Source organism: Dendropsophus ebraccatus, chromosome 2, assembly GCF_027789765.1.
Source record: "Dendropsophus ebraccatus isolate aDenEbr1 chromosome 2, aDenEbr1.pat, whole genome shotgun sequence".
In the NCBI taxonomy this organism is placed as follows: Eukaryota; Metazoa; Chordata; class Amphibia; order Anura; family Hylidae; genus Dendropsophus; species Dendropsophus ebraccatus.
The window spans coordinates 69,234,541-69,253,287 of NC_091455.1; the positions used below are offsets into that span (position 1 = coordinate 69,234,541).

The 18,747-nt window shown below is 39.5% G+C and overlaps 1 protein-coding gene across 2 annotated transcripts in view; it reads right to left on the reverse strand.

The window, feature by feature from the left end:
* Positions 1–1,432: 1,432 nt before the first annotated feature.
* The window catches only part of METTL4 (methyltransferase 4, N6-adenosine), a 116,615-nt gene continuing 99,300 nt past the window's right edge, over positions 1,433–18,747 (reverse strand). For both annotated transcript variants that reach the window (XM_069960086.1, XM_069960085.1), the window contains one exon: positions 1,433–4,425. In XM_069960086.1, the coding sequence (XP_069816187.1) occupies positions 4,280–4,425 (146 nt within the window). In that variant the 3' untranslated portion in view covers positions 1,433–4,279. The remainder of the gene's footprint in view (positions 4,426–18,747) is intronic.

Consider the following 18,747-nt stretch of genomic DNA (forward strand, 5'->3'; position numbering starts at 1 on the left):
GGCTGCTACAGCCACTCACCCCGGGCACGGGGGAGGTAAGTTGTTACTTGAAATCAATTTCCCCCTCCCCCTGCAGGCTGCTGGCTTTTAGAAAACGGCAGACTTCTGCTTTAAAGTGAGAACATCCATACATATCTGAGGTATTTTCTTTGGAGAGCAAATGTGATAAAATTGTAGTATACAACGAGAGTTCTGCAAAGATTGGCGTGAGCAGATTCAGTGCAAGGAACTTGGTGGCTGCTTAATGGTTGCCCCAGCAACTGTATCACCCAGCGTGAGCAGCATTTCACACATCAAGTGTCAGACCAACTCTCAGGGTGTCCTTCACACATACCGGATTTCACGCTGCGAGTTTGCAGCTAAATCCGCTTTGGATTCATGTAGTGTGAAGGTCTATGGGTTACATATCCGCAGTGAAATTTTCACTGCGGATATGTAAGCCGACCCCTTTAACCGCCCGCAGCATACATTACCTGCTCGGTGGCGGGGCTGCAGTGAAGCTCCCGGCTCCCTTCGCTCCCCATCAGCCAATCACTGCACGGCAGCACTTATTGGCTGATGGGGAGCCAGGGGAGCCTCACGCAGCCGCTGCGCTATGCAGGTAATGTATGCTTCGGGCCGGGGCTGCGGGCAGCGGGGGGTTAAAAGGGCCAGGTCATATCTGCAGCGGAATGAAAATTCCGCTGCAGATATGTAACCCATAGAACTTCACTATACCAGGATCCGCAGCGGATTTCGCTGCAAACTCGCAGCGTGAAATCTGCTGCGGATCCGGTATGTGTGAAGGCACCCTAAAGGTACATTTTAGGGGGAAATTTATTAAGAGTAGCATTTAAAATGCCATTCTAATCTGAAATCCAACATCCCCCTCCCCTCCAAGAGCTGCACTACTCCCATAAGATTTCCTAGCGTTGCACCGCTTCCGTGAGCATTTTTAGAGCTTCACTACTTCCATAAACCTTTTTTAGAGCATAAGTATGGAAAAGGCCAGTGATAGATAGAATCCCCCCTGACCAATTGAACAGTGATCTATAGCATCCCCCCGTCCCTCCTGACCTCAGCAGCGATCAATAGCAACACAACCCTCCCCCCCCTTACACACACACACAGCGGACCACACTCAGCAATGATCAATAGCACTACCACTTCCACCCCACCCCCTTCTCCCCCCGGGGGCTCTTTTATCAAGATTTGCCCTGTTACCAAAATGACCCTGGTTCAGCTAAGCAGTTAGATATTATTGGTCAGCTTCCAGGGCATCTGTAATTTTATCTGCTTTTACCTCCATGTCACAAACCCACTGACTTTGGTCTCATACATGTCACATCAGATAGGGCTTAAGTCCATTCATTGTTAACATTCATGTAGAATACTACAAAATAGCATAGCTCTTTTTTTTTTAAATTCTCCATTTTATTCTTTTTCCAATTTATATAACAAAAAAAAAATATACAGCAACATGTTGCACTCATAGGTGCACTGACACATAATCATATCAACAGGATATAGCCATGAGTACAGCAGTAGTCAGAAATAAAACTCAAACTAAGCAAACACCAAGGCGATCCGCAGCTCCCGGTGGGTGGGTGGGCATAACATAAGCCAATTAGGGAGTGAGCTAACGCTCAAACAGCAATCGAAGAAGAAGAAAAAAGAAAAAAAAAAGAAAAAGGGGAGGGAGGGGGGGAGTGCAGAGAAGAGGGGACCGAGAAGCTAAGAGAAGGAGGGATAGGGAAAACACGAGGAAGAGGGGGGAGTGGAGGGGACCATTTCTCACTGACTCAAGAGGGACCGAAATTCAGCTGATTCGGCAAATTGTTCCCAGTGGAACCACGTCCGGAAAAAGCGAGAATTGCATCCCTGTAATTGCGCAGTGAGGTCCTCCATGCGTTTGACCTCTTCTACTTTACGGAGCCACATGGAGATACTCGGGGGTTCGGGTTGACGCCACAGCAGCGGGATACAGGCACGGGCAGCGTTGACCAGGTGACGGAGGACAGAGCGACGGTAAGACTTCAGAGGGATCTCCGACAGATGCAGGAGGAAAAGTGATGGGGAGAAAGGAAGCTGATAGTCAGTGAAAGTAGAGGAAATGCGCCATACTTCCCTCCAAAAAGGTACCAGCTTAGGACAGCTCCAAAAGGTATGGAGAAGGGACCCTTCCCCACCGCAGTTCCTCCAGCAGAGTGGGGAGACCTCTGGAAAAATCCGATGGAGTCGGGTAGGTACACGATACCAACGGGAAAGCAGTTTGTATCCGGCCTCTTAAAGGCGAGATGCAATGGAAGTAGAGTGTGTGCACGTGAAGATGCGTTCCACCTGCGCTGCAGAGAGCGTAATAGCATAGCTCTTATTAAGCAGCAGGAAACAAATACAAATTTAACACAATTAAAAGACTTCATTCAATTTATTTTCATTAAAACACCAGATTGGATGAATACAGTTTAGTAATTATTTTACAAACATATAAGTATAAAAGATAAAACAATTTATACCACCCGATCCAGCAAGTCTATCAGTTTGTGGTCAAATCTCTTACTAGTTGTAGCAGTCATAGGACTTCACCCCAGAATAATAGTTACAGACCTGCAAAACTATCCCAAATTCCGTGCTATTTATTGAATTCTTACTATAGAATTTCATCTTTATACTGATACAAAATTCTGAGGAGACATTTGATACCATTTTAATGAACAGTGGGTGGCACATTATCCACTTTATGACTGATAAAAACCAAAAACGACTCTAAGGAATAGGCTACTAAAATTTCTTTCTTCCAATTCAGTACTCACAGCTTTCTCATATGATTAGAGATGGTGGAGAGTTCCTAATGTACAAAAAATATTGTACAAAACTGAACATTCTGATGAATGGCATTATACTTCATTATAAAGTATAGCAGAAGTGACAGCACTTTGTGTGAGCAAGTGACATCATCAATACTTATCTAAAAATAAATAAAAATTTGACAGTGAAAGGGTCGCCTAACACATAAAAATGTTTAGAGTTAAAGTGAAGCTGTCAGCTTCAATTCAGAATGGTTTTGAACTGCTGACTCTATTTCCTTACTGTGTTTAAAGAGGAAGTGCTTGCTCAGCCAATCACTGACCAAGGAAGGTAACCACAATGGGCAGTGATTGGCTGAGCAAGTGTTTTCTGAACACAACTGGAAAAGGCAGTGCTCAGCCTTGGATAGGCACAAAGGGAATGGCACTGTAGGGTATTATAGGGAAGGTAAGCAAGTTATATATAAGTTATAAGAGAGATTTCCCTAATATTGTCCTGATCCATTCTTGGCACTAATGACACATTACATCTGTACTACAGTTGTCTGTTATCTCTCCTAATGTTTATTTTAGAAAAGACTTGTATTCCTCTGTAATGCCTCCTGGAGATGTATGAAGACACCAACAGCTTGCCATGTCTCTATCACCACTGAGCATTACCCGAGTGTGAAGAAACATGCTTTATTGACAAGGGCAAAGCTAACACCCAGGTACTAGTTTATTCAGTCCTTTCCAGGAGGAACAACACAGTACGGAGTTCAAAGAAAATTTGCTACTGAGCTATTTCATACAGAATGCAAGTATTTACTAAAAAAAAAGAAGTCATGTCAGGAGAGGTTACAGGTCCTCTTAGTAATGGTGAACTGGCATATTCACATAAAGGATGCAGTTAGTTATGTGTGTACAATGCAATATCACACACTGGCTTTAATGTTATAGCAGAGAAGTGTTATATGGATATATAAATATGGACTACTGACAAGATCATTGTTTTCCGGAGATCTCTTTACACATAACATGTTGTTCTTTAAACCTGTGAAATAAATGGAATGTGATAAAACTGTCATTTAATTCATCAGGGAAATATAGGCTATTTTGCAATATTCTAGAGATGTCAGTGTGGACTTGTGTTGTTGCCACAGATCAGCATCTACATTACCATTCTATTTTCCCTCGGATTTTTATTTATATTCCCTTATAGGCTAGACAATTAACCTTTCTGCTGCCAGGAAACGGGACTGCACTGTGGTAAATAAAGGGTTCACAAGCAATTTTCTTTTTCATTTCACAGTAAAGCCATCTGAAGCTAACCAAAGGACAATCTGTTCATCTTAAGACAATAGCATTCAAGTTACACACAAAGAGTCACCCACGCCACGAATTTCTTATTGCAACATGTCCAATTCTATTTACACAGATCTCTAAGTGTGCTGTTGGTAATAAAAAGCAATTCTAATGTATAAAAAAACTCCTGTAAAGCTAATAGACCTTGGTCAGTTTCCAGTCTCAGGGGGAATGAAATAATCCATGTGCTGGAATTTGAGAACCTCATTGCCCCAGCTAGTCCATCCAGGCTGCAGGTTACGGGCAAACAGCTCCAAGCGCTCCACATCTGGCTTGACATATTCTTTCAAAACCTCTGTGCAAAGCAAGGGAAACAAAGAAGAAGATAGTGATGAGGAGGAAGAAGAAAAATCAATCTTCTTTCAGCTATTGGGAGATGAAAAACTGGAGTATTTCATTAAAAAGAAGACAGCAAATTAATTTCAAGGATTTCATCAACAGCCCATGCTATTTATAGGCAGGAAATCATTTGAAATAAGCGCCCTTGAGATTGTGAACAATACAGTCAGAGGCTTCAATAGGTCTGATTTATCGGTTTTCATTTAGAGACAGGGAAAGAGGATTTTACAGCCTACACAGGTGACTTTTCAATTTTTCAATAGAGTCATCATCGTACTCCCGAACAGAAGGTGACAATGTTTTAAATGCTTCCTGAATGATGGGAACAAAACACAAGGACAGAACAATTAGCACATGGCGATCAGGTTAAAATCAGAGTGCAAGGTCTGTGACAGTAACCCAGTCACCAGCTGGGGATATTCCATCACACTGGTCTGCTATAAGTGCTCATTCCAATTCAAGGGCTTTCTACACAGGAGTCTGAGGGCTCTAGCACAGGACTATTTTATATGCTCGGTATAAGTGCAGGATCAGTGAGCTCTTCCTTTGTCATGGCAGCTGTGTCACAATTTCATCTCCCAGTTGACCTCTGTAATGAAGAGAGATCAGACCAGTGATTCTTAACTACAGGTGAATTGCTGCTTGTGGTCAATGAGCCATACTGACAGATTGTTATGTAAAAGAAAATGTGTGCATTGATGTCACATTTCACTTAATCGTATTAAAACATTATTGCTCCATGTGGGTACATAGAGACTGTAATTGTAGTTATCATCCATGGAAGCCTTAATGTTCTCGGCCACCAAACTTTTTTTTTGTTCAGTGCTTGTCATTTATATACGTACATCTTATTACTTTCCTTTTTTTTTCTTCTAGCAGGGTGAAGAAATATCTTTTTGTTGGTTAATAATATATTCATATCAGCTATGAGTACCGTGTATATATGTGTGTATGTTAGACTAGATCAGCATTCACATGCAGTGCCTTTACAAGGCAGATAAATCACTTGACTGGACCGCATAAACAATCGCCGTATTGTGAACATTCATTATCAGCCACACATTGCCTGTGTACACCGAGATATGTTTAACTGATCACAATAAGTTTTACCTCAGCACAAAAGATCAAATCCTCTGAGGAGCGGCTTTTGCTTTCTTGTCAGCTGGTCTCTGGCACTTTTACACAGGCCAATTATCAGCTGAATGAGCATTCCTAGGAGCGTTCGTTACGATAATCGGCCCGTGTAAAAGGACTGCAAAAAACTGCAAAAATGCCCAGGCTTTTCATTTACTATTTGCTACCATTGACCCTTTTAAGACCATGGGTTATTGATGTCTCAATGCCCAGGCCATTTTCCGATTCAGTTTAGGGGATCATACTGATCCCATAGGCTGAAATCCCTAGCTCTGCCCCTCTCCTCTGTCCCCTGTCGCTGTTAGAAGCTTGTACCAGTGGCAGGGGAATGAGGTGAGGGGGCACAGCTAGTGGAAACGCACCGACCTTACCTCTCTCCCTTCCCAGACGTTCTCTGTAGCCAAGAAACCGTAAGCCTGAGGCACTGCTGCCATCTTGTTAAACATAATAAACATGTAATGCTTATCTTGCAGCGCTCCTCCGGTGTCCTCCACTTTGCTCTTCGACATGATTTCATCTTGGAAATGACAGCCTGCTTAGTCAATCATTGGCTGTCGCGGTGTCTCATCTCAGTCAGTGATTGGCTGACATGGCTGTCACTCTCTGAATTTAAACACTGGATAACCCCTGGGAGCAGACCACCCAATTTTGCACACACAAAAAAAAAAAAAAAAAAAAAAGAAAATCAGTCCGTTATGGGGATGGTCTAATCAAAGAACAAATTATAGAAAATGCAGAATTAAGTGTCTAACTGAAGCAGGAACATGTAAATCATACATTTAATTTATACAAATAATGAAAGAGCTCACAATCATGTCTTATATCATGTGTTTAATGAGACATCATTCATACAGCAAACGGTACTGTATTATAAACTTTCTTTGTACATCCCTACATATGGTAAGTATTGCCTAGCCCTAAAACCATTCTGTTTCATCACTGGTATCAGCTATATACACCATTCTATTACATCATTGGCATCAGCTCTATACATCATTCTATTACATCCCTGGTACCAGCTGTATACACCATTCTATTTCATCACTGGTATCAGAATTGATACACCATGCTATTCCATCACGGGTATCAGGATCTATACACCATTCTATTAGAGAACATCACTGGTATCAGCTGCCAGTGGCAGGGAGCCGAGATTGTGGCAGTGCACTCTGCCAGCCCTCCTCTCTCCCCCTGTTAGCCTCTGTAAGCAGCCAGGACACCTCCACCCTCTCTCCCTGTGGCCACTGTACTCTGTAAGCAGCCAGGACAACCCGACCCTAGCTCCCCACCCTCCCTTCTCTCCCTGTGGCCTCTGTACACAGCCAAAAAAAAAACTTCCTCTCTCTCTCTGTTGGTCTCCCCTCTCTCGCCTTAAGCCTCCGTAGGCAGCCAGAACACCAGAGGTCTCTAGTGTCCATGGCTACCATTGGGACTCTGCGATCGCTTTGTGGAGCCCGTTGGTGAACAGAGGAAGAATTTATTCTCTGTACAAGGAGAATTCTCTCTGCAGCCCTATAGATCCTACAGTTGTGCTGACTGCAGCATTTATAGAGTTAACTGACAGCACTGGAGCGTGGCTCCAATGGTGACAGTACTGGAGCGTGGCTGCAAAGCTGACAGTTGTGTTGCACCCCAACTATCACTGACAGCCAGGAAAAACAACGGGAGACACAAGCACCGCTTCTTTGGCCTGTGTCATCCAGAGGACGCTAATTACCAGGGAAGAAAGGGGCTTAGTCTGGAGGGTCCCCGTTGGCTACTGGAGATGCTCCCAGCAAAGCACCACAAGGCCACTGTGGGTGCTGTTCCTGGATGCTATGGCACTCCTCCTTCCTCCTCCAAGCTAAGCCTTGCCTCCTCCTTCCATCCTACAACCTCTCTCATCCTGTTTGCACGCTCCCTCTATCATAGGGCTGTCGGGTAGCAATTTTAACATGTAAGTCCTGCTTCTGGGCTTTTTATGGGCGCCTACGGCTAAAAAATCTGTACAAAATAAAACGGTCTTTAGTCAAATGAGGGGGTGGTCTTCTAAAACAGGGGCACTGTCCATAGGAAATAATGGTTAAAAACAATTGGTCACAAAAAAAATTGGTCTGGAAGGCTTTTTTTTTTTTTTTTTTAAGAAGGGGTCTGCTTGGGAGGTTCCACTGTATGTCACTAGCAGTAAACTGGGTAAAATATACCCTTAAAAACTCACTACAATGTACATACGCACAGGATGTAATTTACTCATTATGACTTTATGCAAAGAGCGAAAATAGAAAGAATTAAAAAATAATGATCTCTAATTTTTAACCTAAAAATGTCGGGAAAATCTCCCAACTTGATGTGCCCATAAAAATCTTTTTACTAAACTGTAGTAGAAAAAATTTAATATGCAGTTTACCAATATTGAATCCTAATTCTAATCAAACTGATCTGTCAAGTGAATTATTATAAGGAACAACGAGCTGCAATCTAAGTTGCGACTCTGAGAAAAATTTACATATCTCTACTAAAATAAAAGCAGGTATAAAAAAATCTGTTTGAAACTGAATTTTAAGATGGGATATTTTCATCTTTAAGAATGCACAAAAATGACAAATGATGCTTTCCAGCACCTGCAAAACACAGTTTTGTGGCCAGTAAGAAATTAGATGCATCCCTTGTTCAGATCACAAGCGGTTTAAGCCATTAATTACCATTTTTTGCTCTCGTAAATGTAAGGGGTGATTTTAATGAATTCTTTACAGATATCAGGGTCATCGTGCCCTTTGTTATTATGAGGTTAGACTTTGTACAAGGCTGCACTTTGCAAATCAGAGGAGGATTTGCTAAGCAGAGTCATCTGCACAATGTTGTTTGAAAGGGTTTGTCTCCATGGTTACAAAGTTTCTAAACTACAATGCACAGAGCAGCTGCCAGTGTTATGCGCATGCAAACGTCAACCGTAACATGGCCTTGTCTCATACAAGAGCACTTTAAACCGAACAAAAAAACAAATGGGAATAATAGAAAGTATACACACCATACATAGCACATTCCAAAGCCCATGAACTCTGACAATGTACGGTACACGTTATAGAATAATGATGTATAGGCAGACAAAACCATAAATTTCATCTTACCCTCAATGCTAATGCATAATACACATCAATTTTAAAAGTTTTGCTTATATAACTTTTTAAAAACTCATTTACCTTTTGAGAGCAATGTCAATCTACGCAAACATCACTGCGTCCATGACTACATCATCAACACTGTTAACTCCAGAGAAGTTAGAAAAGTATATTCTGTATTCTTATCGCTGTAGCACACAGACATACTGGTCTATAGGATAAGCCATGAAGGTCTAACAATGACCGACACTCTCTGCACCTGTCAACATGAGACAGGGACAGTATTATATACATGAGACAGTATTATATACTGCAGCATGTGTAATTTTCCGGTGTATTAAAAAATATTATGTATCCCCTCCTTGGTTGAACTTGATGGACATGCGTCTTTTTTCAACCGTATTAACTATGTAACTATGTAACAATAGTGATATTGCATGGCAAACGGCGTAAATGAAATGAGGGGAAAAAGTGCCAAAATTGCTGATTTTCTGTTAGATTATATATGTAAAAAAGTTATAAACAGTGATCAAAACTACACAAATATGGTAATAATAAAAACTAGAAACCATGGTGCAAAAAATGAAACCTCATACAGCCCCATAGGTGAAAAACTTAAATTGTTAAAAAAGCCATAATAGAGCCATTTTGCTGATAATAAATTGCATTAAAAAAAAAAAAAAAAAATGTAAATCTGTGTAAATGTATATCTGTGTAGATGTATATCGTTGTGTTCGGACTGACCTATAGTGATACTGTTCTATCACTTTTATCGTGCATTATGTAGACACGGGAAACCCCGAAAGGTTACAATATTGCATTTTTTCTAATTTCACCAATTTATATTTTCATAAATAATATTTTGGGGGGTTCTGTCATACATGTTATAGTAGACTGAAAAAAGCCATTAGTATAGCAAGTGCTATGGCTCTTAGAAGGGGAGGAGGAAAAAATTAAAACACAAAATTGAAAATTGGCGCAGTCATATGGTTCATGAAGGGGTTAATAGTTCAGGTGATTCCACATCAGGCAAAAACAAATCTATTTATATTTTTTTTGCTGTTTTTTTTATTTATTTAATAAATAGGAAAGGGGGTGATTTCAACTGTTAGAGATTGGGATTTTAATATTATATATATATATATATATATATATATATATATATATATATATATCTCTATCTATCTATCTATCTATCTATCTTCTTTTAACACTAATTTGTAGTGCCCCTTGGGGACTCCTATGAGAAATACCATGATTGCTCATTGGGATCAATGCAGTACATACATACTGCATTGATCCATGAAATCAGCACTCGAGAGGGTTCAGAGGGTTCATGTTATGAGCTCTCCATGTACCCTCTTAGAGACAGTATGAGATACCTTATGGGTCCCTAGGGGGTTAAAAGAGTTATCTAGGCATACAAAAACATTGTGGCTTTCTGCCAGACACAGCAACTCTGTTGTCCTGAGTGTGAGTTTGCAGATCAGTTCCATTGAAGTGAATAGAGCTGAATTGTAATACCACATACAACTCAAAAACATGGGTGGGGATGTTTTTTCAAGAAAGTAGCTGTGTTTTTTCTCATCCTCAATAACTCTTTTAATGGTTACCTTGAATTAACCCCTTAGTAACCGCCAATACGCCTTTTCACGGCCATCACTAATGAGTCCTATTCCTATCCATGCAACTTTTTTTTTTTTTTTTTTTTTTAACAGTGGGATTGAAATAAGTTAATGCCATGGTCCTAACATTGTTTTAAGGAAAATAGTTTCTATTGTTTAAGTTTATCTAAAAATATTTTAGATTTCTAAAATTGCTTCATCACTATAGCCCAAAAAAGGCTCATCACTAAGGAGTTAAAAGTATTGCCCTAAGTTTAAGTCTGCAATCTTTTATTGATTTTTCCTAGCCCCCTGATAAGCAGTTTACATTTTAATACTGGGTTCAGACTCTTCTCATGTGAGTGTGTCCCCCCAGTAACCCATGCTGGGTGTGAGGTCTCTATATTTAAAAGTCTTGACTTTGTTCTGTGAGTTAGGGTCCTATTAGACAAAGTAATTTCTTGTTTTCTCTGAAACTAACTGAAATCATTCACCATAATAAACAGAATGATAGTCGTTATTTACTATTGCCATTACATGAGCGCCTACGATCATTTATATACTCTAGAATGCGAATGAACAATGAGTTCATACACCAAAAGATCTGCAAACAATTAAAGCGACTTTGTACCCACAATCTGACCCCACAAAACACTTGTACCTTCGGATAGCTGCTTTTAATCCAAGATCTGTCCTGGATTAAAAGATCTGTCCTGGATTGTCCTAAAAAACAACTTTTAAACTGGCAGCCCCGTTCCAAACGGCCGGGGCTTAGAATGTTTATGCATTAGGCTGGCACAACCTCTCTGTCCCTCCTCCCCACCCTCCTCATCATTAGGAATGCTCCAGGCAGATTGTCTCCTATTCATCAGCTGTGAGCTGTGTGAGGACTGCACATGTGCTGGATCGTTAAGACACCTGTGCAATGTTCAGACAGGAGAAAATGTTTCAGTGGCATTCCTAATGATGAGGAGGGTGGGAAGGAGGGACTGAGGGGTGGTGCAAAGTTAGGGCACAGATACTCCCGTTGGGCACGGGGCTGCAAGTTTAAAAGTTGTTTTTTAGGACAATAACTGCATCACTTGCGAACGGACCCCAGGACAGATCTTGGATTAAAAGCAGCTATCTGAAGGTACAAGTGGTTTGGGGGGATCAGATTGTCGGTACAGAGTCGCTTTAATAATAATTCTATGGCCAGCTCAATGCAATCAATGACATATGAAAGAATTTTCTTTAGTAGTTTAATTGTTGCCTGCATACACAAGGAAAGATTATCACTTACATTCTAACGATTTAACAGTTTGTCGCACAATAATCTTTCCGTTTCTCTGTACATAACAACTGATTGAAAATTGCCTTGTGCTTGCTTTCTTCCCTATCTATCCCTTTCCATGCTGATTTCCCCACTGACCACACTCTGAGCTGCAGAGTACAACTAGCTACTCCTCCCTCCTGCAATCTGTAACAATGAGTCAAGGAAGGGGGGGATAACATACATAAAGCAGTGTGATTGTTTTTTCATATCTCTTTCAGAGATAGCCAGATGAACACTTGGCACAGACTTCACAGCAGCAAAATAACTGAATTTTTAATGTATAAAATTTAAAAAGTTACTTTAATTTTGCATCTGGTAAACCCTTAAGTCTTTTTTTCTGACAATATAGTTTTTCTACTATTTTCATACAATAATAAATAGAAATATTGTACTTACTAGCTGTTTTGACAGGAAGTAAATACATGAGTATTGCTCATTTACTAGAATACGTCTGTACAGTTGAAACTAAAGAACTGTTAAACTTCGTCTTGATAGTGTCTGAACGGAAAAATCCTCAGAAGAGTTCTCTAGTAACATATCCCTAATGAGCACACAATTGATGAGGCATTGGAGATGCGTAACAGGCCCAAAGCCCCAAAGCCTACTATTACAAAGCCAGGAAATATATCCCTTTTAAGCTCACTTGAATCTTTCATTCTGAATCTGTAGCTTATTTTTTAGTACTTTTATCTGCCAGTAAAAATATTTAAAGACTAATTGGAAACTAAGAATTAAGCAAAAGTAATTTAAAAAGCAATCTCAGGTTAACTAAAACAGCATATATTTTAAAAAAAAAATAGCTAAAAATACATTGTATTACACTTAATAAATTCAATACTGAAACATTTCCTTCACGGTCAAATGTAGGGCTGTCCAGCTGTTTAGTTCAACTGGAACTGAATAGTGTGTATATAATGTGCACTGCAAATTATATCATCGTGTAAACCTATGACTACAGCTGTGGGCCAAGTGCACAATGGAAAACTATGGATGCAAAACTGGCAAATAAAATAAATCTGGTACATGGCTTATCATCAACATCATTTAATACACATTTGGGGAAAAAAATTTAATTGGGTAAATTTACGCTTTGGAAAGGACACTGTAGATAGAAATAAACAGAGCTTCAGGGAACTAGTTTGGCCGTTTACCTCTGAGTGAGTGCATGGGCACCGGGGAGCACGAGAGGGGGAAGGGGGTGATTCCACTACATATACTTTCTACATAGACTTACACTTCTATATATACTTCTACTGGACCCTTCTGCTGGACCCATCAGATATATCAACGGGATTGTGACATCACTTTTTTTTTAGAGAAATTGAAGCCTACTAAATCGTGGGAAACAGCACTATCTGTGCATTTTCCATAATCTGTGTACATTAGGAATTTTTCTAACTTTGCTTATGTAATAAATTTAAAAAAATGTATTTTGCTCCTTCAAACTCATGTGGTCCCTAGGTTCTCAACCTGCAGTACACGCACCCCAGGGGAAGGTTGAAGGTTTTGCTCTGAGCAAAGAAATATTTGCTGCACCCTCCACAAACACTGTACTGTAACTCATAGGTGTTAACAGACAGAAAGGTAATGTGTTAATATGGACCATTTAAAAGAAGGCAACATTGTCATGAATTATCCATATTCCCCATTTAAACATATAAATATAACTCCCTCTATTAGCTAAAGGACAAATACACTGCAAACATCGTCTCTTTATCTAGAGGGATTAGCAAATCTTTGCAGTAAATGAAAGTCCAACTGAATTAAAGCAATACAATTTTACATGGTTACCACTCAACTCAACAAAAAAGCGATTATTCAGACGATACCGACCATTACGGCTGATAATCATTTCGTGTTATAGAAGACAATGATCAGCCGACATGCACAATGCTACCTTTCAACATGTTGAAATGGCAACGACCAGTATAGCAGTGATATGGTGCCATTATCTTCTATGGGCTGCCCAGACGATCTAGCGATCACCTGGGCAGCCCCCTGCATGCGTGTAATAGCGCCGGAAGCATGTGGGGAAGGAGGAGCAAGCGAGTGCTGACCTCACAGGTCGGTGCTCATTTGCTCCTCTGCATCGCCCATGTAATAGGGGCTTAAGTCTAAGTAATAGACAGTAATCTGCCTCTCTGCCGCTTTGCTGGTCTATAATCAGATCATTTCAGCCTATAAAATAACATATGCTAAATATTTGCTTTTTATACAATTATAAAATATGTGGAGGTTCAAATGAGGTGAATCTACACCTTAAGGCAAATTAATTTTCTCTTCTTCTACAAATATTAAGTGTAAATGATGACACTGTCAGTTTAAGATTCATTACTTACCATTTTTAAGTGCTACTCCCACACCATTGCAGGCATCTATGTAGGATGTAGTCAGAAGGTAATCTCCACAATTAAAAATGTATGAAATGTAATAATGACTAAAAGTGAGTCACATGGGAATATCTGATAAACACCATCATAAACAGTACATAACTAATTCATGAGAATACAATAAGTGCACAAACATTGAGGATGCACAAAACATCTCCAAGAATGCTTTAGGAGGATCTTCTCCATTTCAAAGTTTTATTGCTTCTCGTAGATTACATGCAGAATGGTAGGCAAGTTACCGTTCATTAAAAGGTTTAGTCTAGCAAAGTCAACACTGTTTTTAAAACAAAGACAGCAATGGCTGCTGTGAGAAGTCCCATCTGAGCACTCAGTGGCTGCTGTTGGGAAAAGTAATAACTGTATAGCCGCCATTCACATAAATGACCATCCATGTATCCAAAAGCTGTGCCTGCCGAAGAATGAGCCACTTTTACAGCTCAACAAGGAAAAGTACAGTATAGGAATAAAGACTGCATACGTTTCAGAAGGATGTGATGTAAGACCTTTCCAGTTTTATAACAACAAAAACCTATAGGTCATGCTTATCTAAGACACAGAGGAGAGATACAGTTATCGTACATTTGTTTCATTCTGCACAGTCTCTGCTGACAATTTCCTAAAAGTATTACTGAGCTGACAAAGGAGTAAAAATAGGATTTCTTTTTTTTTTCACTCCACATCTGCAATTTGACTGTATCCGTCAAAGGAAAGATGTGCTATTCAGCTATATACTTGCATTTTCTTGTAGCCAAAAGGGGGTGAACAAAAAGATGCAAAGCAGTCCCCATGACTCCAGTGGGAAGTAATTGTCACAAAAGTAAAAAAGAGACACTCCTTTTATTAAAAGGATGAGGACATTATTTTTCAGCCCAAAGCTCGCATTCAGACAGTGATGAAAGAAATAATGTACCTACAAGAAAAGAGAGGAATGATGGCCCTTAGAACATGCCTATTATTTCCATGTTCACTAGATTAATCTTCACCCAGTTTCACACCTGTTGCTTTATAACATCTATAACATATCCACGAGTGAAGGTTATTTACAACCTAATATATAGATATTCTATACCTATATACCCAAATAAGACTATTAAACACTTAGGTTTACTAGCTACATGTAACAATTAGGTTGATAATTCTTTATTCCCATATAACATACAATGTTTACAGACCTCTATACTAAACTGATATTTAGCTGGATAAAGATATATAATGCATTTTAGGTAAATATCTTAAAGGCAGAGGATGTGGATGCACATCTAATTGGTGGCGGCTAGACTTGCCTGTGATTTCTTCACACTGTGCTCTGTTGTCAGCATCCTTTACAAGGTAAACCCTAAGCCAAGGTTATAGGCACACCTACTGATTTGCTTTGATGGTCCTGACTAACAAAGCAAAACCAGATGAACAGAATATTTCCGACCCTCAGGGGGTTCCTGGCGGATTTTGTTTTTCTTTAGTGTTCATAACAACACTAGTGTTAATAATGCCAATTTCATAGTATCATGAGCAAATAAAGGGGAAAAAAAAGTTTGGCAACATATTGTGCCTCCATACAAACCTGTATTCTCTCCTGGAAAGAATTATTTTAGAGGAGACTAGCTCTGTTATACATATATTCCTTTGAATATGATAGTACATAAGGCTAAAGCCAGACATAGTCACGTTTTCAAACAAACATTTTGGCACAAGTCTGGTGGTGTAAAAAGTGTCACGGTCTTCTTGAAAAACTTTTGCCATGTCATAGGGACATTTAAAAAGTTTTGATCGGTCCGGGTCTAAACCCTCATCCAATCATGAGAACGAGCAGGGAGGGGACAACGCTGCAGAGCGTCAGCTCCGCACTCTGTGTCACATGATATCAGTCAGGCTCTATAGACTTACATAGGCAATCAGATAGAGCCCGACTGATGGTGTGACAGAGAGGCCAGAGGGGATTGTGCTTAGCGTAGTCCACTCCGGGCTCGATCTCCTAATTGGTACAGACCCATCAAAACTTTTGACATGTCAAAAAATTTTCAAACTGACAGTGACACTTTAAAGGGGACCTGTGGTCAGGACAAAAAAAATTAAGATTTTACTGTTATTAATTCCTTGAGGATGCAGTATATTCTCATCTTCTGTAAGTTATCTCCTACCAACAGTACAGGGGCTAATAATCACATCGATGGGTTTCTAACTGCTGGGACCCCCCTGAGATCATAACAGGAAGCCCCTAAGCTTTCGCAAAGACATACATCAGGGTTCAGGAGTAAAAAGAGCCTCATACATATAAAGGCCTAATCTGGTGATTTACACAGCACTGACCCGCAATTACAGATGTCTTACATGAAATAATAGAGGACATCCCCAAAAAGTGAGCACATTGTGTAACCCCCCCCCCCCCCAAGGCGAGTGTAGTGAACATGTTAACCTCACTAAAGTGTTCCAAAAATGACTGTGCAACAACTGATGTAAAGTAAAAACTGATATTTTGTACAGAACTGCAATATTAGTACTCAATATCCCTTTCACTCCTCTCCCGACAATTTTTTCCTTATATTACAAAAGCTACAATGCTTTTTTTTCCATATACAGAGCACTATGAGGCAGGATTAACTGTCCTTTCTAATGACACCTATCATTTTTTCATAAAATGTACAGAGAAACTCCCCTCTGGTTGGGTGGAGGGGCTGGAGAGAAAAAAAAAAATGTACGTCACAATTTCCCTTTAACACCATGCAACTGAAAACAGACATGTCTTGTAGAGTACAAATTGTAGACAAATCTAACCTGCTGATAGCTCCCTATTGCACAAAGCGCGCTGATGATGAAAGTATGTCTCTCACCTTCATCCTCGGCGCCATTCCAGTGCAGTTTTAATGTAGTCCTGTGTCTGGTAAGGCCATTTGGAGCACTGCCCCCCACCCCCACCCCGATCACTGATCTTGCATGCCCGATCTACTTGCTTCATTTACATTTATTTCTATGATTAAAATTAAGTTCACACCCATCTGTTAACTAAATTGTAGGACAAAATATAAAGTCACATATCTCAGGAACAGATTAAAGCTGGGTTCACACACTGTATACTTCAGGCAGTATTTGGTCCTCAAGTCAGGTCCTCATAGCAACCAAAACCAGGAGTGGATTGAAAACACAGAAAGGCTCTGTTCACACAATGTTGAAATTGAGTGGATGGCCGTCATATAACGGTAAATAACTGCCATTATTTCAATATAACAGCCGTTGTTTTAAAATAACAGCAAAAATTTGCCATTAAATGACGGCCATCCACTCAATTACAACATTATGTGAACATAGCCTTTCTGTGTTTTCAATCCACTCCTGGTTTTGGTTGCTATACAGCCTCACAAATACAGCCTCAAATATACATAGTGTGAACCCAGCCTTAGGGTGTGTACTAAGAATCTATAAAAAGATGTGTAAATCGGGGAACCCTAAGCTTTTCAATGACAGTATAAACTTATTTCTGCTTTTGGCCAAAGATGCTCTTTAAATGCAGATTTTCTTACAGATCTCACCTGCGTATTTGGATCCCCTTTTGTTCTTAAACTACTGAAGCAAAATACTAGTGCAATCTGCAATTCATGAAAAAAAAAATTCCCTCTGACAAATTTTACACAGCATTTTCTTATTTTTATGTAAATGAGTATAGGCATTTTTATCCCTTGCATTTTTTTTTTTTATTACAAGTAATGTCACTTTTTCCCTATGACTCCAGGATTTCAATTGAAGCATTGGCCCCTATAGAAGTATATGGAGAAAAAAAGCCAATATTTCTGCAAAAAACATCCAAACACATAGCCTGCTGCATATTTGAAAAACTGTAAAAAAGCAGAAAAATACACTGCAAAAAACAGCAAACCCCAAAACATCATGTAAGTATCACATTTAAAAACTTCCCCATTGACTTTCAGCTAACATCTGACTGCAGCGTTTAACCCCAAAATGCTATGTGCCAAATTCATTTTTTAAAGCCAATAGAAACACCTTGTGTGACTCCATTTAGAGGCCTTAATACATATAACATTGCCAACACTACTACCTATCAACTATCAATTATCTTAAAGGGAATTTGTCATCAGGAAAGGACTTTTTTAATTAATTTTTTAATGTTAAACATTTTTTTTTAGGAATTTTTGGTGACATTTTATTTAATTTTCCATTTTCCTATCTGTATTATAAAATAATCCTAAAATCTTGCAATTTTTATTCTCACCACTGGGGCTAAAACTAAGCTGAGACTTCCTGTTGTGCCTGTGGTGATAAGAGGAGGCTGCTGTAAAGTGATTTGTGCAGCATTATAGCGACAAGTGACACCAGTAGACAGAGGAGACAATAGCAGCTCCCAGTGAAAAGACCTTTTTTACAGGTCACAGATGCGGAGTAATGTTTCATGTTAATCTCAAGGGGACAGGCTCTGTCTATTGCTGTCTATGTCCATGAGTTGTGCTGTAAAGCATGTCACTAAATGTGGTTAAAAACAGCTTAGGCAAAATGGCAGCCCCCATAACAATGTACAAAAAGTGAAAATAAAATTACAGAAAATAGAAACAGATTAGAATAAAAGAACAAGTTTTAGTACCTGACTGTAATCGGTAAAGGAAAATTTAGGTGAAACATTCCCTTTAACACAGTAAATTGAGTAGCAGTTTGTTGATAACAGTACATGATAACATTTTATGATACACAGTTCCTGTATCCTTGATGTACCAACAAATAAAGGATTTACAG